This window comes from Cottoperca gobio, chromosome 7 (assembly GCF_900634415.1).
Source record: "Cottoperca gobio chromosome 7, fCotGob3.1, whole genome shotgun sequence".
Taxonomy (NCBI): domain Eukaryota; kingdom Metazoa; phylum Chordata; class Actinopteri; order Perciformes; family Bovichtidae; genus Cottoperca; species Cottoperca gobio.
Genome location: NC_041361.1, coordinates 2,672,679 through 2,697,953, shown reverse-complemented (window position 1 = coordinate 2,697,953; position 25,275 = coordinate 2,672,679). Strand labels below are relative to the sequence as shown.

Below are 25,275 nucleotides of genomic sequence, written 5' to 3'. Positions count from 1 at the left end.
ACTAGACCACTTGAGTCGACACTAGACCACTTGATCAACTTCAGCTGATTGCAGCGCCCAAATCTTAAGTAACTGTATAATTTCATACATATCTTTTTTTTATTAGGTTTTAGCAAGAACATACTGAGAAAAGAAAACCAGAGTACGTGTCATCGCGTGTGTTGTGGTGTCACTACATGTTTCTACATCTTGCGACATACACTGCGAAATATGTTGATATTCATATGAAAGTAAGAAAGAAAGAAAGAAAGTCGTGTGTTTATTATGTAGAAATGTGAAAAGTAAGTGTATAGAGGTCGGTGTGGTGGACGGCTACGTGTGTGTGAGTGTGTGTGTGTGTGTGTGTGTGTGTGTGTGTGTGTGTGTAGCAAAGCCTTGAGCTGTGAGTTTGTCTCTGGACACAGACCTCCGGCATCATCCGCGTTTTCTTAATGAACCATAACCATGATTTACCCGATCGTGAACATAATGTTATAGACACTATAGATTGATGATAATACATGATGACTATGCACTTAACTTACTAGCAACAATGAAACAGAACAGATGACATTTCATTTGGGTTTCCCACAACATCAGTTCCTGAAATACAATATCTGCTTGTGGCAACTAAAAGTTTTTTTTTTTATGGTTATGTTCAGCACTTAAGTTTCCCGGTTTAACCACGAGACAGGACATGTTTCACTTTGATAACACGGGTCTCAGGATGTAAACCACCATCATCCTGATAACCTCCCCCGGTAGAGCACTTTCTTTATTCGAGGAAAAAAACATTGATGGTGAACAACCTGAGGCTGCGTTCTTCCTGCAAGATGAAATTGGCAAAAAAAACGAACTAGAACTGAAGTATACAAATGTAATTATGTAGGAGATGGGGTTGTTGTGTGGCAGTTAGTATTTCTCAGAGTGAAAGCTTCTTTTCCCATAAAATCTGAGGTTTCGTGGCGTAAAGCAACCTGTCGGTGTTATCTAACGTCGCTGGGAGTGCAGCGGAGCAGCTGCAAAAGTGATAATCACACTTTCTTTTTAAAACATTAATGCGGTAATGAGTTGCTTAAATATGTTTCCAGAACATGTGACATTATGTATTTAGTGTTTTATGGACTTCTAGTCTCATTTATTCAGACAATGTTGCTATGGACCATGGATCCGTACCAAATTCCATCTTCTTTACAGGCTGAAAAAACATATTTGTCTGTATATGTTTACATATTCTCCCTTCACTGGCTACCAGTGGCTGCCGAATCTGCTGCTGGCCTACCGTGCGGTGAATGGATCAGGCCCTTCATACATGCAAGCCATGGTTAAAACATACACCCCTGCTCGCTCACTTCGCTCTGCATCGGCCATTCGGCTCGCTGCTCCCTCATTACATTACAGTTCATTTAGCTGACGCTTTTGTCCAAAGCAACTTCAAGAAAAATGCAAACAATCATTGTCTTCGCACTTTAATGTCAAGAGTTCCAGCGTTAGTCCCGTCTTCCTGTTTCCCTAGTGTTTGATTCCTCGACTTCCTCGATCCTGTTTTCGTGACCTGACTCTGTCTTTACCTGATCCTTGTCTGCTGTGCTGCTACGCTGAGTATCTACCTGTGTACCGAACCTGTTTCCGTGACCCGTCTCTGCTCCTGGATTATCCCTTCATGCTTTGTATAATCAACTGCTTATGTGTGTACCATAGCCACTGCAAAGTTTCAGTAAAGACTATTTGCATTTACATTGAACTGCCTCTGAGTCGTACTATTGAGTCCCACCCTCCTGTCTTGATCGTACCATTACAGGGACTGGCATTGGAAAGTAGCAGTAGCTATAAATGCTGTGATTCATTGCATTTGAAATATTGTGTATGTATATTGTATTTGTGCCTATCAATTAAAGGAAATGAAATATTTTCATGTAACTGCAGTAAAATGTGTTTCTCACTTGTTACGTGGAGCTTCTATGTGAGAGTCAGACGGGTAAGTGATGCGAGTGTGAAATATCGCAACTGCTGTCTTCAACTAACCTGCACTTCAATGTGCAAAACATGCTTTTATGTAAGTCTTCTTCGGATTTGAATAACAGATAACTCGTTATGTGCTTTGCAATTACCCGCCCTTGTGTCTCTTCATCACTCGGAAAATCAATTGGAGAAAATAAAGTTCAGAAGCAGTCATACGTGGATTGCTCTTGCTTACAATTTCTCAAATCCAGGAGTGAATTATTTTCCCACAAATGTTTTTTTCAGATATTCTCTTCCCTCATCAGCGTCTCTTGCTCGCCTCATTTTAACGTTTCGGGTTCTCCGTCTCATTCTCGTGAACATCTCAACGCCTGGAGGGAATTTCTTCAAAACGTCCACTTGGACTCTATGAACTGGGGGTCAAAGGTCACTGACCTCACCTCTGTCCTGTTCACGTGAACACAACATCTCAGGAACGCATTGGAGGGAATTTCTTCAAATTTGGTTTAAACGTCCGCTTGGACTCCTCACCTGTTGATGAACTGTGTATATGGTAAGTGCGTCATTTCCGGTTAATGTTTCTGTGTTGCTGGTAGCATACTTCGGCACCTCCAGCTTGACCCAGTTAATGTTATATTCTTGATCACATCGTCTAATTACCTGTCTATCTAAACCTATACTTGTACTTCCTAAGCAATTACAACTCTCTCCTTATCCTCCTTCTCTTAGCGACTCTCGCTAAATCCTCAATTCTTTACGCTCCTTTCAGCTCTGCTAACGTTAGCTGCTGCAGCTCGGCAGCTAGCGATGGCATCTTCTGCTCGGTGTGTTTCATGTTTAGCTATTGCTCTGCCTCCTTTAGTGATTTTGGTACGTGTATTAAATGTAGTTTATACGCAGGGTTGGAGGCGAGTTTCAGAGGGATAGATGAGCGGCTCCGCACCATGGTTAATCTGCGGTTAGCAACTGTAGCTGTTAGCAAGCCCCCTATAGCCGGTGCGGGCCGACCAGTGGTATCTCCTGTTAGCTGTCCCCCGGCGGGGCCCGAGCAGCCGGGAGACTGGGTGACTGTCCGAAAGAAGTGTTATCAGAACCGTGGTTCACCACCAACGGCTTGGTGTTTCTAACAGGTTCTCCCCACTCAATGACACACCAGCTGAGAAGCCAACTCTGGTTATCGGTAGCTCAATTTTGAGATACGTTCATTTTGAGACACCAGCAACGATAGTCACATGCATTCCTGGGGCCAGAGCGGGCGACATAGAAGCACATTTGAAACGGCTGGCTAAGGCTAAACATAAATACGGTAAGATTGTTATTCACGTCGGCGGTAATGACACGCGATTGCGTCAATCAGAGTGTACTAAAGTTAATGTGGAGTCGGTGTGTACATTTGCCAAAACAATGTCGGACTCCATAGTTTTCTCTGGTTGAGTTGAGACCAGGAGACAGAGTTGCAGTCTTACACACTTCTCTGTGCTTCTTTCCGGGCAGTCACCCACTCAAATCCCCATAGTGACTGTGTCTGCCCCACGACCACGGAAATCAATAAAATCTATTGTTAACAGAAGATGAGTTATACATGAAAACTTAATTAAAATAAACGTAAAATAAGGCTCTCCGTAATTCCAGAGCAGCTTATTACTCTTCCTTAATAAAATAAAATAATGCTTAATACTTCCCACAATAGACTAGTCACCTGAACAGGGACTTGAACCCTGGACCCTCAGATTAAAAGTCTGATGCTCTACCGTCTGAGCTATCCAGGCTTCGAGAAGACTATCCTCTGGAGGAACCGATCAGTCGAAATCGATGTTTGGGCTCATGGAGACAATATAATATTTTTCAATTACCATTACAGACTTTTGTGGCTAAGTTTAACTGAAGGTTTCCTAATTAATAATGCCTTAAAGATGTGAAATGCATGTGTCAACACAGTCAGAAAGTGTTGACCCTGGCCCAAGTGCACAGCTCATCATGGCCACCAGCTGACTGTGGAACTCATTGAAACCTCTATTAATGATAGTGAGGACTTGACAAGTAGACTGTGGACTTCATGCAGACCTCTTTCAACGAGAGTGAGGACGCCAAACTACTTCCCACAATAGACTAATCGCCTGAACAGGGACTTGAACCCTGGACCCTCAGATTAAAAGTCTGATGCTCTACCGGCTGAGCTATCCAGGCTTCGAGAAGACTATCCTCTGGAGGAACCGATCAGTCGAAATCGATGTTTGGGCTCATGGAGACAATAAAATGTTTGTCAATTACCATTACAGACTTTTGTGGCTAAGTTTAACTGAAGGTTTCCGAATTAATAAAGCCTTAAAGATGTGAAATGCATGTGTCAAGACAGTCAGAAAGTGTTGACCCCGGCCCAAGTGGACAGCTCATCATGGCCACCAGCTGACTGTGGAACTCATTGAAACCTCTCTTAATGATAGTGAGGACTTGACAAGAAGACTGTGGACTGTGGACTTCATGCAGACCTCTTTCAACGAGAGTGAGGACGCCAAACTACTTCCCACAATAGACTAGTCGCCTGAACAGGGACTTGAACCCTGGACCCTCAGATTAAAAGTCTGATGCTCTACCGTCTGAGCTATCCAGGCTTCGAGAAGACTATCCTCTGGAGGAACCGATCAGTCGAAATCGATGTTTGGGCTCATGGAGACAATAAAATGTTTGTCAATTACCATTACAGACTTTTGTGGCTAAGTTTAACTTAAGGTTTCCGAATTAATAAAGCCTTAAAGATGTGAAATGCATGTGTCAAGACAGTCAGAAAGTGTTGACCCCGGCCCAAGTGGACAGCTCATCATGGCCACCAGCTGACTGTGGAACTCATTGAAAACTCTATTAATGATAGTGAGGACTTGACAAGAAGACTGTAGACTGTGGACTTCATGCAGACCTCTTTCAACGAGAGTGAGGACGCCAAACTACTTCCCACAATAGACTAATCGCCTGAACAGGGACTTGAACCCTGGACCCTCAGATTAAAAGTCTGATGCTCTACCGGCTGAGCTATCCAGGCTTCGAGAAGACTATCCTCTGGAGGAACCGATCAGTCGAAATCGATGTTTGGCGCTCATGGAGACAATAAAATGTTTGTCAATTACCATTACAGACTTTTGTGGCTAAGTTTAACTGAAGGTTTCCTAATTAATAAAGCCTTAAGATGTGACATGCATGAGTAGAGACAGTCTTAAAGTGCTGTCCCTGGCCCAAGTGCACAGCTCATCATGGCCACCAGCTGACTGTGGAACTCATTGAAACCTCTATTAATGATAGTGAGGACTTGACAAGTAGACTGTGGACTTCATGCAGACCTCTTTCAACGAGAGTGAGGACGCCAAACTACTTCCCACAATAGACTAATCGCCTGAACAGGGACTTGAACCCTGGACCCTCAGATTAAAAGTCTGATGCTCTACCGGCTGAGCTATCCAGGCTTCGAGAAGACTATCCTCTGGAGGAACCGATCAGTCGAAATCGATGTTTGGGCTCATGGAGACAATAAAGTGTTTGTCAATTACCATTACAGACTTTTGTGGCTAAGTTTAACTGAAGGTTTCCTAATTAATAATGCCTTAAAGATGTGACATGCATGAGTCAAGACAGTCTTAAAGTGCTGTCCCTGGCCCAAGTGCACAGCTCATCATGGCCACCAGCTGACTGTGGAACTCATTGAAACCTCTATTAATGATAGTGAGGACTTGACAAGTAGACTGTGGACTTCATGCAGACCTCTTTCAACGAGAGTGAGGACGCCAAACTACTTCCCACAATAGACTAATCGCCTGAACAGGGACTTGAACCCTGGACCCTCAGATTAAAAGTCTGATGCTCTACCGGCTGAGCTATCCAGGCTTCGAGAAGACTATCCTCTGGAGGAACCGATCAGTCGAAATCGATGTTTGGGCTCATGGAGACAATAAAGTGTTTGTCAATTACCATTACAGACTTTTGTGGCTAAGTTTAACTGAAGGTTTCCTAATTAATAATGCCTTAAAGATGTGACATGCATGAGTCAAGACAGTCTTAAAGTGCTGTCCCTGGCCCAAGTGCACAGCTCATCATGGCCACCAGCTGACTGTGGAACTCATTGAAACCTCTATTAATGATAGTGAGGACTTGACAAGTAGACTGTGGACTTCATGCAGACCTCTTTCAACGAGAGTGAGGACGCCAAACTACTTCCCACAATAGACTAATCGCCTGAACAGGGACTTGAACCCTGGACCCTCAGATTAAAAGTCTGATGCTCTACCGGCTGAGCTATCCAGGCTTCGAGAAGACTATCCTCTGGAGGAACCGATCAGTCGAAATCGATGTTTGGGCTCATGGAGACAATAAAATGTTTGTCAATTACCATTACAGACTTTTGTGGCTAAGTTTAACTGAAGGTTTCCTAATTAATAAGCCTTAAAGATGTGACATGCATGAGTCAAGACAGTCTAAAGTGCTGTCCCTGGCCCAAGTGCACAGCTCATCATGGCCACCAGCTGACTGTGGAACTCATTGAAACCTCTATTAATGATAGTGAGGACTTGACAAGTAGACTGTGGACTTCATGCAGACCTCTTTCAACGAGAGTGAGGACGCCAAACTACTTCCCACAATAGACTAATCGCCTGAACAGGGACTTGAACCCTGGACCCTCAGATTAAAAGTCTGATGCTCTACCGGCTGAGCTATCCAGGCTTCGAGAAGACTATCCTCTGGAGGAACCGATCAGTCGAAATCGATGTTTGGGCTCATGGAGACAATAAAATGTTTGTCAATTACCATTACAGACTTTTGTGGCTAAGTTTAACTGAAGGTTTCCTAATTAATAAAGCCTTAAAGATGTGACATGCATGAGTCAAGACAGTCTTAAAGTGCTGTCCCTGGCCCAAGTGCACAGCTCATCATGGCCACCAGCTGACTGTGGAACTCATTGAAACCTCTATTAATGATAGTGAGGACTTGACAAGTAGACTGTGGACTTCATGCAGACCTCTTTCAACGAGAGTGAGGACGCCAAACTACTTCCCACAATAGACTAATCGCCTGAACAGGGACTTGAACCCTGGACCCTCAGATTAAAAGTCTGATGCTCTACCGGCTGAGCTATCCAGGCTTCGAGAAGACTATCCTCTGGAGGAACCGATCAGTCGAAATCGATGTTTGGGCTCATGGAGACAATAAAATGTTTGTCAATTACCATTACAGACTTTTGTGGCTAAGTTTAACTGAAGGTTTCCTAATTAATAATGCCTTAAAGATGTGACATGCATGAGTCAAGACAGTCTTAAAGTGCTGTCCCTGGCCCAAGTGCACAGCTCATCATGGCCACCAGCTGACTGTGGAACTCATTGAAACCTCTATTAATGATAGTGAGGACTTGACAAGTAGACTGTGGACTTCATGCAGACCTCTTTCAACGAGAGTGAGGACGCCAAACTACTTCCCACAATAGACTAATCGCCTGAACAGGGACTTGAACCCTGGACCCTCAGATTAAAAGTCTGATGCTCTACCGTCTGAGCTATCCAGGCTTCGAGAAGACTATCCTCTGGAGGAACCGATCAGTCGAAATCGATGTTTGGGCTCATGGAGACAATAAAATGTTTGTCAATTACCATTACAGACTTTTGTGGCTAAGTTTAACTGAAGGTTTCCTAATTAATAAAGCCTTAAAGATGTGAAATGCATGTGTCAAGACAGTCAGAAAGTGTTGAGCCTGGCCCAAGTGGACAGCTCATCATGGCCACCAGCTGACTGTGGAACTCATTGAAACCTCTATTAATGATAGCGAGGACTTGACAAGTAGACTGTGGACTTCATGCAGACCTCTTTCAACGAGAGTGAGGACGCCAAACTACTTCCCACAATAGACTAATCGCCTGAACAGGGACTTGAACCCTGGACCCTCAGATTAAAAGTCTGATGCTCTACCGGCTGAGCTATCCAGGCTTCGAGAAGACTATCCTCTGGAGGAACCGATGAGTCGAAATCGATGTTTGGGCTCATGGAGACAATAAAATGTTTGTCAATTACCATTACAGACTTTTGTGGCTAAGTTTAACTGAAGGTTTCCTAATTAATAATGCCTTAAAGATGTGACATGCATGAGTAGAGACAGTCTTAAAGTGCTGTCCCTGGCCCAAGTGCACAGCTCATCATGGCCACCAGCTGACTGTGGAACTCATTGAAACCTCTATTAATGATAGTGAGGACTTGTACTATGTTGTTTATCCTGTACACATGACATCTATTGCACGTCTGTCCTGCCTGGGAGAGGGATCCCTCCTCAGTTGCTCTCCCTGAGGTTTCTTCCATTTTTCCCCCTTTAATTATGGGGTTTCTTTTAGGAAGTTTTTCCTTGTACGATGCGAGGGTCTAAGGACAGAGGGTGTCGTAACCTGTACATTCTGTAAAGCACACTGAGACAAATGTGTAATTTGTGATGTTGGGCTATACAATTTTTTTTAATTTAATTTAATTTTGATTTGGACTGATTACAATTAGGTGGTCAAAGGTCAAAGGTCAGTCAATTCTGTATTTTTGTGTCGGAAATAAAAAGAAAAGTATGGTATTGCACATGTTTTTCAATTTTTACACATTTCAAAAAAGGATAAAATCATTTTTTTACATATTTGTAAAAAGAAAAGGTGCAGAAATCTCAAGCGGTGGGCCCTATGATTTGAATAAAAACACAGAAATGCGAGTGCTGAAATCGTACATTTATAAAGGAGCGTTTTTATGACACATGAATCACCAGCAAAACACTGATCTGACCGTGGAATAAGTTCACCTTTGAACCGTAATTCAAAGGTGAGTTTGAATTACAATCGTTTCCCATCCTACAAAGAGAGACACCCCCCCCCCCCCGCCCCCTGAAAGCCACAATGTGATTTGAAGTTTGCCTTCAGTCAGTTTCGGTCCATTATTATTCGACCGTTTGAAGAATTCAGAGACATTCACGCTGACCGTCTGTCCTCTTCTCACGATGCCAACGGCCCACCGACACACACACACACACACACACACACACTCGACGCAGTGTAGGTTGATTGTTCACTTTTAATTTGCTAAAAAAAACCTGTTTCTGTAACTTTATATGGAGCCATATTTTAACATATTCAATTTCAACAAAGCCAATTATTGGCTACAAAAACCAAAAAAAGAACGAAAATAAATCTGAAAATGTAATGCCTTTCTCTCCTCCACTTGTTTTTGCATTTCAGACAAAAAAGCAGAATAGAAAATAATCAGACTGTACGACAATGTCTGCACATGTTGCACAATTATTACTATGGGAAGGAAAACCACTTAATAAAGGGAAAGATTGTGGTCGTGGCTCCTGGTATTCTGCTCTGGTGTCACACTTTGTGAAATTTGTGTCAAGATATGTACCAAGAAGGACCAAATAAGTACAAGTCAAAGCACCAATGATATGCAACAGGTAAATATCTTGGACTTGGAGGGTTTACTCATCTTTACCACACAAATACCTTCTTCCACGACTATCTAAGGCAGGGGTGTCAAACATGCAGCCAGGGGGCCAAAACCGGCCCACCAGAGGGTCCAATCCGGCCCACGGGATGACTTTGCAAAGTGTAAAAATTAGTTGTTTTGATCATAAAGTAAAAGCCTTTGTAGACACACTGTGATCAGTAAGTTGTAACACACATGTGTAAATGATAAACTGAGGCATATTATTGTTGAAATTGCACCTTTTTTTCTTAAGAAATTTCAGGTTGTTCATAATGTTTTGTAAAAAGATTAAGTTTGAACATTTTCAGAATGTACTTTTTTGCACTAAAACGAAGGGAAAAATTTGGAGTTGTCGTTATTTATAGATTATTATGCTGTGAATTTTACTGGTCTGGCCCACTTGAGATCAAATTGTGCTGAATGTGGCCCCTGAACTAAAATTAGTTTGACACCCCTGATCTAAGGCATGGCCCGGGCGACTCTATACGTTCATATGCTTTCCCTAACCTGCTTAGGGTTAGCGCAACCTTGCTGTTGGCATGCTCAGGACTGAATTAACAGTGCGAGGGAACAAATTCAGAATTTAATCCAGAAATAAACAGAACAGTATCTCTGAGAGGGCAGCAAACACCACATCAAGATTATTCTAGTGAGTAGGGAGCTCTCTCGTCTTAAAGATCTAGGGTTTAGATTCCAGTATTAGCAATCATCTGACTTACACGCTGCATCCTAAACCAGCACTTCCCTGTAGAGTAGGCAAACAAAAAGAGAACCTCCCCACTGGGACCAATAACACGGCGTCACATCATTATTATTATAATCGGCAAGCCTACTGGGATTTGACTCGTACGATACAAAACATAATGTCAGTAACACTTGGATTGCTTCATCGGGAAGGCGAGTGGCTTTCACTGACAGAGCTGTGAGAGATACAAAGGGAGGCTTTAGGTCTGTATGTGTGGAACTGTAACTATTAGTGTAGCAATACAGTGTAATATAACAGAATAAACGGATTGGAAATTGACAGTAGAAAGCTGTCAAGGTCAAGATCAGAGCAGTGAGCATGCAGCTCTGTGTGACACTGAACGCTGTTATTTACTGCGCTGCTGAGAGTTCATTTCCCTGAATCTGTCCACAGAGATATTTACGAGGCTAGATAAAAGTGTGTGTCGGGTTCACTCTGCGCCACAATGATTCTTCATGTGTTTTCATTGTCATTTCATAACCGAAACACTGATCAAGATCAATGCAAACGGCTGAAACGCTCTCCGGGTCTTTGCCTCAGATCTTTTATCCCACTGAATGAGTTTGTAATGCTGTGCCTCTTACATTGCTTTGCACTCCAACATGGATGTTTGAGGCTTTTTCACAGCAATATGCTAACGTCGGGCTGCAGCTAACTATTATTTCATTAGCGATTAATTTGACGATTATTTGCTAGATTAATTGTTCGATTGAAAATTTCATCCCAGTTTCTGAAAGTCCAAAGGGATGTTTTTAAAATGTTTTCTCAGTCGAAAAAACCCCCAAAATTAATCAGTTTAATATGATATAAAACAGGGAAAAGCAGGAAATCTCCATATTTGCAAGACAAATTACTTTAACGATTAATCGATTATCAAAATATTTGCCGATTCCTTTTCTGTCAATCAACTAATGGACTAAGTGGTGACATGATGAGCCTTAAGATATATATTTTTTGTTCTTACTATAAAATGAAACGCTTACTTTGTATTAGACATGTTGGCGTCATGGCTCTACGAAAGGCAATGTCTTTCCATTGGTCGCTTTCTCCATCGGTTGTTCCACCACTTTGGTCCTGACTGAAATATCAGACCGATATCCATGAAAGTTTATCCATGGTACTCAGAAGAGGAATTACTTTTCTCATGTAGCGCTACAAGCAGGTCAAAATGATCACTTACTCAGTGAAATATCTGCACTTTACTCGATAGATCGGCAGAACATTTGTACTGACTTTCACAATCTCCTCATGATTTATGCTAATGTCTCCAATACTTTGGTTTGTGACCAAATATCTGCAAAACTAATGACATTCCCATCAGCCTCTTCTGTACTTTGTGTTTACTGCTAATTAGCAAATGTTAGCATGCTAACACGCTAAACTAAGATGTTGAACATGGTTAATATCATATATGATAAACTTCAGGATGTTAACATTGCCGTTGCATGTTAGCATGCTTACGTTAGCACTTGGTTTAAAGCACTAGTGTGTCTAAGTATGGCCTCACAGATTTACTTGTTAATAGTGGGGCTCCTAAATTTCTTTTTACCCCCAAATGGTTCATGTATTTGTATTATGTTGCTCTTACTAAATCATTATAGGCTTTAATTTGTATCTAAACTTAATATTGAGGATACTTTCCCATCGAAGCCTGATTATTTTCTAATCCTCTAAAGATCAGTAAGATATGAAAGTGTTGCTGATGTATAAACTGTGAAAATCTGCATTCAGACACACAGGAAAGCTGAGCAAATGTAAGATGCAAGCACGTCTAGGACATTGTGGTTTGTGTGTTTGACCCTGAGGACATAATGTGACTGACGATGCCCCTCAGATTGTGGTTACTTTGGTCTCATTCGCGTTTTCTAAAGTCATGAAACTGATGATGAGAATAAGAGCACAGGGGGAGTGCAAGAGAGGGAAACTTATCGGCAAATTGGAAGGAATCACAAACAACAATCAAGTCTCCTGAGATGGGAGAGGGAGGGTGTGCTTATTCCGACGATCTCGGCCTGGACTGCTAAACCCAGACATGGTACACACCAAGCGATCCAAAGCAGACAGCTCAGTCTCCATGCTTCACGCAGAATTAGTAAAACATCCATCGGTGCATCCTCCTCTGTAGCTGGTGTCCAAGCTGCTGGGATACAGTAACGTTGCCTTGAAGTAATAATCGTGTCTTTTCACCTGGAAAGCGCCGGCGGTGACAGCCTCGCGGTGTAGCTTAGTCAAATTAAGTGATATTAGTGTGGCGGTTCAGGTGTACAGAGGGACACAGACAGAGACAGTGCCAGTAAATGAAGGATGAAGGTTTGTCTAGGTGTCTGTGTGTGTGTGTGTGTGTGTGTGTGTGTGTGTGTGTATGTGTGTGTACATGCGTGCGTGTGGACGGATGGGTGAGTTGGTCCAGTTAGAGATGAAGACTTACTGTTGTGATTTGAAGACGTTGTGTCTCCACGGACAGCGTTATATTTCTAAAAATCATCATATTTGTTTTGCTGTATTGAGTCAGCATATTTGCTTGTGTGTACAGTTACTACAAAAAAACACTTTATGATTCTCATTCAACAATTTGTGGTGTTGCAGGAAACATCGAGCTTCAAAATGCTAAAATGTTTAATTTATTCGGGCAAATCAAGGATATGTGAATGAACGTGATTCTTATGCTCATGCTAGCAGGAACGATTAAGACCGATTAAGACCGATTAAGACCGTGCTGCGATTGTGTCATTTAATTTTCTTACAAGCCCTCAAAGTGGGGTGGTAATCCGTGATGGCTAGGATAGAGAACAACCTGCCTCCCAAGACCCATCACTGTCTATTGTTATTATTAGTTTTGCCATAAAAAAACAAATTTAGAAATCAGAGTTGGATAATTAAAAATCAATCCCTGCAGGAAAGAGTGCAGTGCGAGGCTGAGACGGCTGCCAGCCCAGCCAGAGATATGAATCTGCGGGCGGGATGCATTTCATTTTCTGTGACGCTAACCTCACACCACAGCACACTGTTCATGAATATCATGTTGGTCTGTTAGCTCGTCGCAAACATGAACACTCCTGAGAACTAGCCTCATGAATGATGTAAGTTGTTTCTCTGCCTGTGACTATTACATCTCTTATTAAGCTTCCAAAGACAGTCAATACCCAGCGTCTGAATCATTTCATTCACTTTAGGGCACTTTTCTCAGTCATGCTGGGTTTTGTCTCGTTGCTCCGAGCAGACTGTGACACCCGGCTGAGAAAAACACAAAAGCTTTCCAACAGAGAGCTTTTGAAGATGTATAAACATCCCACAGGTTCTCTCTTCTAGACCACGAATTATAAAATGTCAACATCCCAGACAATAGCTTTTGAGTAATAGTATTTTTTTTAATATGCACACGAGGCAAGAATTGATCACACATGTAAATGGATTTGAAATGTGAAGAGGTTTGGTTGAAGACACAGAGATGACTGGTTTGACAGATGGCATGTAAAGAGTTGCATGACAGATGGCAGCAAGTGCTCTATAACTAGGAGAAGGCCGCGTATCCTCTCAGTCGTTTCCTCAAGGAGAAATCGATGTCCATAACGGGTCTATTTCTCTGGCTAGAAGCACAAATCTTATCACCCAGACTGAGACATTATCCTTTCCTCACTTTAATACTGTGACACGTGCCAGATATTCTCACTGCAGCACAAGTTAATCTATGACTCATTGAAGGAGCACGATAAAGCACTGTCTTCCCACTTCCTCGTCAAATAATTTCAGCCGGTCTTTAGTTAATATAGAGATCAGTCAAAGCTGGATTTGAAGGGTTTCTGCCGGCCATTTGTAATGGAGATAATTTCTTTACTTCCTTCAATACTTCTAGAAAACTGGAGATATGATGAACTTATACTGCATTAGAAATGAATGATTTCCCTAAATATATTAGATTATGACTTCTGTCAAATGTTGTTAGTTAGGGAGTGTTTCGAAGTTATTATGGGGTGGAGGTGGGGATTTATATTTGATTTCAGCCTTTTCCTAGTGAGGTTTACGGCCTTTTGCGTGTCATGGGTGATAAAGGTGTTTGTTCATATGCAAAGGACAACAACGCTGTCTCTGTAAGCGCTTCATTCTGTCATTAAAGCCAATATAATATTGCAGTATAGACTCCTAAAAAAAATGTTTTGTTGGGAATTACATTTCGAGGGATTACGTTTGCTTTTGACGTCACAAATCGATCTCGAATCAGTCAGAGGAAGTCAACGTAAGGAGGTTGGTTGGATGTGTGGGCCAAATAAACGCAGGACTATCACCCAGGAGATCACAGTTCGTGTCCCTGAAACCAAAAATCTCAAATTTGACTTCATGTCCGTAACTTAAATAACGTAACAAGTGTAGTTTTGATACCTAAACATAGTTTTCTTTTGCGGTTTCCTTTCGATTTTGATTCACAACATTAACTACATGTTACGTAACGTAAATGAGAATGCAGTTTAGCAACCAGCGGACCCGAAGACGTAAAAAAAAGGTCTCCTGACTGACTGGGACAGAGGGCTTAATGCGGCCCTGATGGGAACATACTCTTGCAGGAGACGGGGTTTAACAGTGAGAGGCAGAATGAATGTCTTTATCGATGGATGAACATTATCTCTCAACAGCCAAGAAGCCAAGAGCAGCTCCCACCTTTAGTGTATTCTGCATCATAAAAGGTAGCAGAGGTACAGTTCAGGACAATTATGTATTTCAAGTTTAGCGCCACATAACTTTAGTTCTTTTTACTAGTGGGTGAATTAAAGTTAAACACAGTGGCAGTTTACAACTCAGAACGTCAATATGATGAGTTCATCGATGTCGTTCTTTGGTCCGTATTTAACGTGTGTTTGGATATTAAACATCTCCAACATGCGACTCTGCGCCGTGTAATTGGTTTGATCAGGAATAACATCTGATCTGAAACATATCAGGGCTACAGGGATGTAAACAATGTGCAATGTTTGATTCGAGAGTGGCTGTATTTTTACGATTTTGTTGTTTTTGCTATATGTGCGTTGAGATATCAGGGGAGGGTATTGCAGTTTTCAAGGGGAGGAGCACATAGTTTGCCTGTTCAATAAAAGTGGTAATAAAGAAAAAAATGCAGGTGCCGTTTGTAATGTTGATTACTTGCTTTGTTATCACCCCAATAACTTTCATACAGTCTCTTAAATACATTTAATTTACACCTGAATTCCAGCTGTCCAGTCATTCTTATTATACAACATATGCAACTTACTGTGATTAAAATCTGAGTCTCTGGTTCATTATCCTAAATAATAATGCTGAATCATTTTAAGCACAGCGTAGGAGGAACACACTATATTTATTACACCGTGATCTGGCACATTGGGAAGCAGTAGCTCATCGTTGAGCCTTAAAACATAAAAAAAACCGGATTGTCCTGTATTTCTCCTAATTACAACAGCTGTGATCAATTTTGCGTTTGTTGTTGTGTCCAATTACTTCCTTGACCAAATCCCAACAGTCCTCTTGCAGTGGAGACGGAGAACAGCAAACGAGCGGCTGCCTAATATTGTCTGGAACATTTATCCCCTTAGTGGAGGTTCACTGTGATGTAAACATATTTAATACCAACTCATTAGCAACAGCTAATCCCACATTCATGCCTAAAATGTGGCTTCCAATCCTGAGCGATAACGAGGCATTAATTGTGGTTTCGTACATGTTGCTCTGTTGTAGTGTAAACTATAATTCAATGGGTCCAGTTAACACATCTCCCCTGTTTCTCATACTATGCTGTTAAAGTGTGCACCGTGGTCTACTACTCTGCTCTTTCAGAGAATGCGTGTTAATCATTCTCGAACCACCCAGAGAATAATGGACCAATTATTCAATAAAAAGGGGGAGTGCAAATTCTGCATGATGTCAGGGTGCTGGAATACTGCAGATTGACGGTGGAGTATAAACTATCTGTTTGTGTAGTGTGCCTCGGTTACTTGGATTTAATATCAAAGTAATTGGCCAGGTTGTCTTCTGCAGTGAAGTTCAGCGGCACGGCCAGAAAGTAACTTCCTGTGGTGCAACGGAGAAGATGAGAAGCGATTATGCAAGACAGTGGTGAATAGCGTTTGATGATGTATGATGCAAACAAATCTACCTCTGGCTCTTAGACAACAGCACATCGGCGACTAGTTTCCTGGTGCAATTAATCTCCATAATCTTTGAATATTCAATAAGTGTGATAATAAAGAAAAAGATGCAGGTGTGTTTAGACACAGGTGCTGTTTGTAATGTTGATTACTCGCTTTGTTATTACTTTGAAAACTGTCATCAAAGTTTGTCGGGAAAATATATTGGCTCTTTCCCTTCGTCAGATTATTGAAAATACTGAGAGAAAATGGTGAGAGTGCACGAACGCAGTAATGCTCAAGATAATCCCTGCCCACACACGCACACGCACGCACGCACGCACGCACGCACGCACACACACACACACACACTAAAAGTAGTGGACAAAGAGATGTTTTCAAATTGAATTTCTTGAGCTCATCCTTTAATGAGAGTCTGCCTATTTCATTGATCTCATCTTATCTCAAATTGGGAAGACCTCCAGTTCAATAATAACAGCTAGAGGAAAAGTCTCTGAGTTGTGTTAAGTATACCAATTAAAGAAAGAGCAAAATAAAAAATTATAAAACAAATTCTACCAAGTTGTTCTCTGAAGTCAGTAACAATTATTATTATTATTGTTATTATTATTATTATTATTATAATAAATCAATCCATCATTATGCTAATAAATCCAATTATATCTCCCAGCTGTTGCATGCATGCATTTATGAAAGGTTTCACACTATCTCACCCCGCTTGAAACCTTTATTATTTTACAACATTGATTTAATTTAGCGTGGCTTTTTTCAACAGAAAACTTTATTCATGTAGATTACGAAATGCATGTTGACAAGTATTATATCCATTGGCTTTAATAATGCACACCTGATCACCGATGCAGCCGTTTGGTTCAGTAAAATGGAGATCATCTTCGTGCAGTCGAGAGGCTTCAATAGAAATACACATGTATCTGGAGAGTGTTTCAAAAGCCGAAGCTACACAGGAATGGCTTGAAAATAATATCAATGTGCTGGAGGGATCGAGTCAGATCTGAGCCAGATCTCAATTCAGTTGAGAATTTGTGGCTGGACTCTAAAAAGGCTGTTCACTCACGATCCTCATGCATCTTGACAGAGCTTGGGCAGCTTTGTAGAGAACAAGGGGAAATTGCAGAGCCCAGACGTGCTTTATTTCCTGCCAAAGGTGCATTTGTTAATTACTGACTTGGAGAGAGAGAGAGATTTGTTTTGAAATTGACAAAAAGGGTCTTATTATGTTGATCAGTGTCAAAAAAAAAACTACTTTCATTCAATGTTGTGAGGCAGTAAAACACTTCTGAGGGTGTAATTACTTTTTTATAGACACTATAGGTGCAGCAATTCTGACTTTGAGCTTAGCTTTTTCCTCTACTCCACAATGGCAACTGGCTCATCTGTAAAGCATGTGTATGAGAGGAATAACAATCAAGCTGTCATTACCTTGAGGCCAATTGTGCTGGTAATTGTTAGAGGATGACAACAGGTTGGCTGGCATTAAGGCCCATCTTCCTCTGGCTAGTTCAGCACCTGCCTGCTGGCTACCAGCCTAATTCTTTTCTAACGGCCTCAGCAGGAATGATTGATGCCCGAAGGCTTTTGACAGCGTGTGTTAGAGTTAGTGTTAGTGTGTGTGTGTGTGTGTGTGTGTGTGTGTGTGTGTGTGTGTGTGTGTGTGTTATTGCCAAGCTGCTCTACCCATACTGTACTCCCTCTTGAAACTCATTTACACCCCACTTGTCATGGCACACACAGGCTTACCGTGGACACACGCTCTTTCGTGATAAGCAGGGACTGTGTGTCGCCGATAACATTTTAATTTCTGAGGCATTGTAGGTTAAGAAATCTGTAAATCTACATTGTTTCGCTAATGCTGCACAATGCTTGCAGGGTCAGAAAATACCCTGCTGGAATCAGGCGGTAGAATTGACAGGAAGCTCCTTGTTCATTTGTCATGAATTAGTATTTCCCACAGCACTTTCACCTCTACTATGTCCAGTCCCTCCTCACACCTCTCATAAGACCACCAACATGGATACACTTAAGCTTTTTCCTCTATTGTTTGGTGTCTATAATCTTTGCCTTGTGTATGATGACCTGAATTCATTGCGTTATACTGAACTCTTTATCCTCTTTTTATGCCACACACATACACATACATACACACACACACACAGAGCTCCTTCAGCTCCAAAGAATTTTAAACCTCCCAATGTCCTGATACTATTGCATTTTTCATTGGTATTTTAAGCAAAGAGTTGTGAGGTCTTAGAAGTCAGCTGGCATTAATTCCTCTGAGGCAGAGGAATTCAACTTCTCCCTGAAAAGAGGCTTAAAAGAAAATTCTCGTGCTTAATTTCTCCTTTCTCACATATATTTTTAGATTCCTTAGTGGACAGGAGAACAATAGATAATTGAATGTGAATACAGTTTGTTCTGTTTAATGTCTGATAATTACATTAAATAAGAAAATAGCTTATTGAGATGTATTGCTCTTCCATTTGCAAAATACATATTAATCGGACTAAACCAGAGAAGTTGACTAATCGTCTCTTTGTTTTCCATAGTTGAGGGCAATGGACTGTCAGGGGTGCATAATACATCAAGAGAAGAAGAAATACAAGGAAACTGAGATCATTAATGCTGCTTTGTGGAAGAAACATGAAATTTAATGTATGTTTTTCAAACTACATGATAGCTAGCTTGGAGATATGACTTGCGTTAAATGAGGAAGAAGTATAAATTAACCGATATAATCTTATTGTACAGTGGAGGTTGTATCAGGTGCCAACGTCTAAAGTCCATCAAATGAGCTTCTCCATCCGCATCACGGTAATTCTGGCCAGTTTGGCGAACCAGCGGTTAGCATGTGTGTTACTGTGGGATGCGGTTTGAGCGAAACCAAACTTTTGGTACAGGGAAATGGCCGCCGTCTGTGGCGAGCTGCTGTCCAGAACGAGACGTGCGTACCCTCGCTCTTTGCAGAAGTCGAGGGCCTTCCTTGTCAACTGTGAACCCAGGTTTTTGCGGCGCCATGGAAACACCACAACCATGTGGGACATCTCGCCATAACTCCCATCATCAGCATCTTGGGCGAACTCTGAGCCTCCTCCCATCGCTCCCCCGTTCCAGCCATCGAACCTCTCCCCTTCCTCCCTTCCTCTTTCCCCCTTCACTGCCACCATCCCCACCACCTTGCACTGGCCGTTGACGTCCGCCTCTGCCACCCAGAAACCGTTATCTGGGTTTTCCAGGTAGTTGGCTTGGATGTCAGCCATGTCTGTGCTCAGCCTCCTCGTCATGTAGCCTTGGTAGATCTCGTGGCAGCAGTAATAAATGAGGCCGGCCCATGCACTGCCAAAGAGTAAAGCTTGGAAGTAGGAGCTGCCGCCCAGCACATAACCAGCCATGGAAATGCTCAGAGCAACGCCAACATGGTCTGGGTGGCTCATGGCCTTGAAGAAAGCCGGGTATACGTGTTCAAGTACACCGTCGCGAAAGAGCGACATGACCACATGTTCATCTGAGGGTCCGTATTCCCTGATGGAGAATTGAACTGTATGTTAGAGAGAGAGAAAGAAAAGGGGGAGAGTGAGAGCTCAGTGAGACTAATCTGCCTCTTGCAGCAATAAGAAATTCCTGCTGGATTTCAAAATGGACTCAGTTACGCTCACGTAACTTGTTTAGAAAAGGAACAAAACAATCAATTCACCTCTTACATCATCTAACCCTTTGTTAATTTAACTCTATTCCACATGAACATAAAGCAGAGCACTTGCAGACGACAACCCAAGGTGAAAATCACAATTAAAAATGATTACAGCATTGTTTCTCTTAAGAATGCCAGAGTGGGAATCATAGTGAGATGCAATACTATTAACTTTCAAAAGTGCCAACAAATAAAAATCAAAGCAAGGTGAGAATGCTGAGGCAACACACAAAAGGTCTTTGTTTCAGTGAAATGTGTCATCGAGGCGTGTTAGTACTGCCATTCATTTATACCCTAGCTGTCTTAGTGCTCTTGTTCGTAATCAACTCGAATACTTGAATAAAAAGGTATAAAATATTAACGTAATCAGAACATCAACTTACAGTTATTTTTCTGGGCCATGCCGACTCTTTCCCTCGTCTCTCGCTCACTCTGAAGGACTTAACGCTGCTGCTCCCCTGAACTTAAGCTACAGATTGTGATAATCAGCCATTCACAAAAGGGATTGAAATTAGTCTGAGCATGCTCACCTATGAGTATACACACACACCACACACACACATACCACACACACACACTGGGAAAACTTGCAGGTCTTAGATGACTTTGAAGTATACCTGCTACTGATTGTATAAAGTATCGATTGTATGACCGTGATTGTTGCTTCGATTATGAAACGTAGAATATGTTTAAAAAATGAATCAGCTCAGAAAGCAGAGTAAAGAACTCTATCTTTGGATTTCTCAAGGAGAATGAGCGCAGATCCTGAATATATTAAGTCATTCCAGCACTTTATACTTATTAACCTTTTTTTGGGTGCTTCGGTTTTGCCGTTCTCTCAGGGAACTGCTGTGGGTTCTCCACAGGGTCTCTTCCCCGGAATATAAGGTGAAAGTAAAATTAATATTGTCTAGCCCCCCTGACATTAAAGTGTCCTATAGCGTCTGTGACAGTGTCTTGTACAATAACTCGGTAGCCCTCTGACATGATTAAATTTCCTTGGCAGGAGAAGGGCCTTTACACCTGTTTAAATCAATAGCGCTCTCTCATGAATCTGTGAGTACTAGAAGGTCAAGCAACTCTGGAAGTTTCTCAAACCATCTCACAGCCACAGTATGAATTCTGAATCCGGCACCCTGCACGTAAAACACCTTTCAAAACCACTGTAATAACTATATTACAACTATAATTACACAGAGAGAGTGTGATACAGGCACTTAGTTACGACTGTTCTGTTTTGAATTAATCACTTTTACAGTAAAGACACAATGGCAATATTTATGAGGTCGGACCGAGTGATATTTCTGTAACACGACTCAAGTATGAATTGAATGCTGTCAAATTAACGTAAAAGCTTCAGCAGCACAAGATTAAATACTGAGATTTCAAACGCACAAAGGGACTGGAGTGCACAGAAGTGATTTGCAGCCTTTAATTGCGTGAACGTTTCAACATGGCTGTGTCTTTGTCACAGTCACAATGTCACTTTTCTTACCTTGGGAGTTTGCTGTCCGTGAGCTGACAGCTTCCTGGTTCAGCTGCATGTTGCTGGAAGATGCACGGAGAACCCAATTAGATTTAAAATGCACATCCTGTTGGTCTGATTAAGATCACTGTAATACACTTCTCACGTGAGTCATCTCGTACGCTGACAGAAAAAACTCCCTGATAAATAAACTATGAGTCACTGTGGATGAGTTGATTTAACATTATGAGGGAGATTATTTAACAATATATGAGTCTATAACAATACTTACAGTATTATAACAGTTTTCAAAAGCTTATCCAACTAAATGCTTTAGATAAAGTATGTAGGAAAATAAGGATTCAACAACTTCTAAAAGCTTTCGGACTTTCAGAATAAAATACGTTTTAAAATCCATCAGTAGCCTAATGTGATAAAACTCTTCTTCCTACATATCTTCTTTACTTGGCTCTTTCCATAAATGTTCCTTCATGTCTAAATAAAGTGTAAAAGTGTTAAAGTCAACTATATCCTGTTTTCTTTTCTTGCTTGGTGGGTTGAGCTGCATGCTGCTGGTTATGGCTACATGCTAGTTAGCTCGTTGTTGTTAGCTAGCATGTTGTTAGCTGGTGATGTTTCAGACAGTTATTGAGAGAGTGACCTGCAGACTGACTGCGTTCTTACACAAAACTTCATATTGAAACCAGGTTATTTTTCCTTTAGTAAAATACCATACCAGTGGGGTTTTGCTAATTAGTGTTTATTAGTAGTATAAACAGTGACGGTAGACTACTGAGGGGCCATGAGGTTAGCTTGGGAGGGGAGTGGATTCAATGGTGTTACGCCGAAAACACTTCAGGCAATAATACAGGTTATAATTACATTTTTCTGTAACTAGGAGGTGTGTTTGTGTGTTTCAGGAGGGAAGAAATTCTTTGTAACTCAAAACTGAAAACTGAAATGAACATTTAAACTGAAATAGACAAACTGTTTGCAACAAGATGGAAAAGAAGTCGTTACAGGGAATGTATCCATGATTTCATTGTCATTTTCCCCCAATATTTGCCACGATAAAAAATAAATATTGATGGTGAATCACTTTGGATCTCAGTTGGAGTCAATGGGGGAACTACATTTACTTTTACTTATGAATTTGTCTCACTCCCACAAAACCATCAAATAAGAGTCATTCTTTTATCTTTTATTCTTTTATGGTTAATGTGTCTTCAGACAAACTTCAAAACTACATTGAATTGATGTACAAAGCATTAATACATTCAGTAAGAATGATATGGATCTGATTTGAAAACTTTGCTGAATGTTGATACTGACAAAGTATTTAATTTATGTTTCTTCAACATCCCCTTGGTTTATCTGTACATCATGGGCAGCAACCATTAAAAAAAAAGAGCATTGGGAGGTTAAAACCTCCGTGTTGTGTTACCTGAATGTGAATTCTCACAGTTAGTGTTTTGTTTTTTAATCAAAGTGTAAAGTACTGAGAATCTAGGGAGCACATTATGCTTTGGTTATCTTGTACCACTGTTTTAGATTATGGATGATAAGAAATCTTAATGAAAGTCTGAAATCACAACAGACCAAAGAGCAGTGAAAGCTTTTCTTCCTTCAAATCTTGTAGGAAAAGGTGCCAAGGTATTTTAAATACTACTGAATAATAACAGAACACTGTCTACACACATATTGTATGGGATAGTAAAAGGGGTGCGTTGTAAACAATGTGCTAATGAGGTATGATCAGAGCTGAACCAATAGTACAGCCGATGTTTCATGGATTTATATGTAAAACTGAGGATTTTATACTAGAACCAAACCAATTGTAATAACCCATAATATAATTCTCTATACAAAGTTGGATATACAAGAATTTAAAGTTTGATAGTCAGATCGATCTCCACAGCGCTGTAGCTGCGCTTGAGAACGATCCGGCTCCACATGTTTGTATTCTGGTATTAGGGGAAAAAAACCGGGCTTGTTTGAATTTCTTTAAACCAATCACAGTGGTTTTCACAATCGCGTGCAATACGATGACAAGCTGAAACACACATTCTACATCTGCTGAGTCAGACTTAAACTCTGGTGACATGTGTTGACATGAGATTCTGTCATGGTCACAATATGTCGTGGAGAATGACGGTAGGATCACAATAAAGGTGATAATATGAGACGGATGCGTTTGTTGGTAAAGCAGTTACTATTCCATCCGTGAGGAAGTCACTGAACCCCAAACTGCTCCCAATGTGCTGGTTGGTGGCTTGCACAGCAGTGGTGGGTATATGTTGGTAAATGTGAGGCATTCATTCCACTTTCAGGAAAAGAAACTCATAAATCGTGTTGCACTGATGGACCGAAAGATTGGACTGACCAACAGACAACATCCCTCGGGTCATGGCATCTAAATGTTTCCAAATGTATCGGCAAACAAAAGCAACGTAAAGACATCATGTTGAGTAATGAATCAAAATATGTTGTTTGCCCATGCCGCAGGGGTCTTCAACGTCTTTCAGGCCAAGGACCCCCAAACTGACGGAGCAGGGACCCCCTACTCTATATATTGCATTCAATTGTGTTTTATATTAAACTGGGCCTAGTGCCATGTATAAATATAGCTAACCTGTTATGGTGCATTAAATACTAAGCTATTCAATTAATACTGAATGTGAGATAACGTCTTCTACCTCCATTTATCCGTTTGCTACAATATGTTGGATTCATGTTAATGTGTATTTAAAGACATTTAAATTTGTGGGAGAAAAATTGTCTAATCAACCATAAATTTTGCAGTACCTCCACGGACCCCCTAGGGGTCGCAGACCCCCTATTGAACACCTCTCCTCTACAACGATACAAAGAAGTGTTTTGTGATCTGATGCCTGTGTTGACAGGATGATATTGTCTGTCAATGCTTGGGGAAAACAAATCTGTTTTATGATCTGCCAACATCGCTGCAACAACCCGCTCCTGCAGACACACTCTGTATAACATCAGGCGGATACGTCCCCTACTGACCCAGAAGGCAACGCAGGTTCTTGTTCAGGCTCTTGTCATCTCACGCCTTGACTACTGCAACTCCCTCCTCGCTGGACTGCCTGCATGTGCCATCCGACCCCTACAGCTCATCCAGAATGCAGCAGCCCGACTGGTCTTCAATCTACCCAAGTTCTCCCACAATGCACCGCTTCTCTGCTCCTTTCACTGGCTACCAGTGGCGGCCCGAAGCTATTGTTCTGCACTTAAAGGATTTCACCTGTTTGAAGCTGATGTACTTGCAAGATTCTTGCTGTTCGGAGTTGCATCCTCATGATTGTTTGTACTTTTTGTAAGTCGCTTTGGACAAAAGCGTCAGCTAAATGAACTGTCATGTAATGTAATGACAATGCCGGGGTTTGGGTCAAAATGACTACAGCTTCATTATGATGTTTACAGTGTTAACCACCTGGTTGAGCCTAAATGTACGACCGCCGTCATGCTTAAAAGAAACCAAATGTTGACTGTCAAACAAACAGTATCTTCCAAATGTTTTAATGGCCCATCCATCTTCCCCGACCTCTATTGGCTCTATTACATTGTCAACCTACTTTCTTATTTACTCTTGATGGACAAGAGATATAACTCCTACGTTTGCTGGAGGGCTTTGTCACTTGTGTAAACACACAGTTTTGGGGGATTTGCTGAGATAAGTGATGCTGTTGTTTTACAGTTTGTGACAAAAAATAAAGCATCTCTTCTAGTCTCTAAGCACTAGCTCCAGGTCTGGATGCATATTTGATACACACAGCTGTTTATTCGTTAATTGTTA

At 41.4% G+C, this 25,275-nt stretch overlaps 1 protein-coding gene and 11 non-coding genes across 12 annotated transcripts; all 12 read right to left on the bottom strand.

Moving 5' to 3' along the window:
* Positions 1–3,637: 3,637 nt before the first annotated feature.
* trnak-uuu (transfer RNA lysine (anticodon UUU)) lies at positions 3,638–3,710 on the bottom strand. The gene has a single exon. It is a non-coding gene; the product is annotated as a tRNA-Lys (tRNA).
* A 345-nt stretch (positions 3,711–4,055) lies between these two features.
* Positions 4,056–4,128, bottom strand: trnak-uuu (transfer RNA lysine (anticodon UUU)). Its single transcript has one exon. It is a non-coding gene; the product is annotated as a tRNA-Lys (tRNA).
* Positions 4,129–4,480: 352 nt separating this feature from the next.
* Positions 4,481–4,553, bottom strand: trnak-uuu (transfer RNA lysine (anticodon UUU)). The gene has a single exon. It is a non-coding gene; the product is annotated as a tRNA-Lys (tRNA).
* Positions 4,554–4,905: 352 nt separating this feature from the next.
* On the bottom strand, positions 4,906–4,978 carry trnak-uuu (transfer RNA lysine (anticodon UUU)). Its single transcript has one exon. It is a non-coding gene; the product is annotated as a tRNA-Lys (tRNA).
* A 345-nt stretch (positions 4,979–5,323) lies between these two features.
* trnak-uuu (transfer RNA lysine (anticodon UUU)) lies at positions 5,324–5,396 on the bottom strand. Its single transcript has one exon. It is a non-coding gene; the product is annotated as a tRNA-Lys (tRNA).
* Positions 5,397–5,741: 345 nt separating this feature from the next.
* On the bottom strand, positions 5,742–5,814 carry trnak-uuu (transfer RNA lysine (anticodon UUU)). The gene has a single exon. It is a non-coding gene; the product is annotated as a tRNA-Lys (tRNA).
* Positions 5,815–6,159: 345 nt separating this feature from the next.
* trnak-uuu (transfer RNA lysine (anticodon UUU)) lies at positions 6,160–6,232 on the bottom strand. The gene has a single exon. It is a non-coding gene; the product is annotated as a tRNA-Lys (tRNA).
* Positions 6,233–6,575: 343 nt separating this feature from the next.
* Positions 6,576–6,648, bottom strand: trnak-uuu (transfer RNA lysine (anticodon UUU)). The gene has a single exon. It is a non-coding gene; the product is annotated as a tRNA-Lys (tRNA).
* Positions 6,649–6,993: 345 nt separating this feature from the next.
* trnak-uuu (transfer RNA lysine (anticodon UUU)) lies at positions 6,994–7,066 on the bottom strand. The gene has a single exon. It is a non-coding gene; the product is annotated as a tRNA-Lys (tRNA).
* A 345-nt stretch (positions 7,067–7,411) lies between these two features.
* Positions 7,412–7,484, bottom strand: trnak-uuu (transfer RNA lysine (anticodon UUU)). The gene has a single exon. It is a non-coding gene; the product is annotated as a tRNA-Lys (tRNA).
* Positions 7,485–7,829: 345 nt separating this feature from the next.
* On the bottom strand, positions 7,830–7,902 carry trnak-uuu (transfer RNA lysine (anticodon UUU)). The gene has a single exon. It is a non-coding gene; the product is annotated as a tRNA-Lys (tRNA).
* An 11,068-nt stretch (positions 7,903–18,970) lies between these two features.
* On the bottom strand, positions 18,971–21,523 carry LOC115011241 (probable N-acetyltransferase camello). The gene is made up of 3 exons (XM_029436312.1): positions 21,489–21,523; positions 20,377–20,462; positions 18,971–19,840 (listed from the first exon to the last, which is right to left on the bottom strand). The coding sequence occupies exons 2-3, from the start codon at positions 20,393–20,395 to the stop codon at positions 19,089–19,091; spliced, it is 771 nt and encodes a 256-aa protein (XP_029292172.1). The 5' UTR covers positions 20,396–20,462; positions 21,489–21,523; the 3' UTR covers positions 18,971–19,088.
* Positions 21,524–25,275: the final 3,752 nt, after the last annotated feature.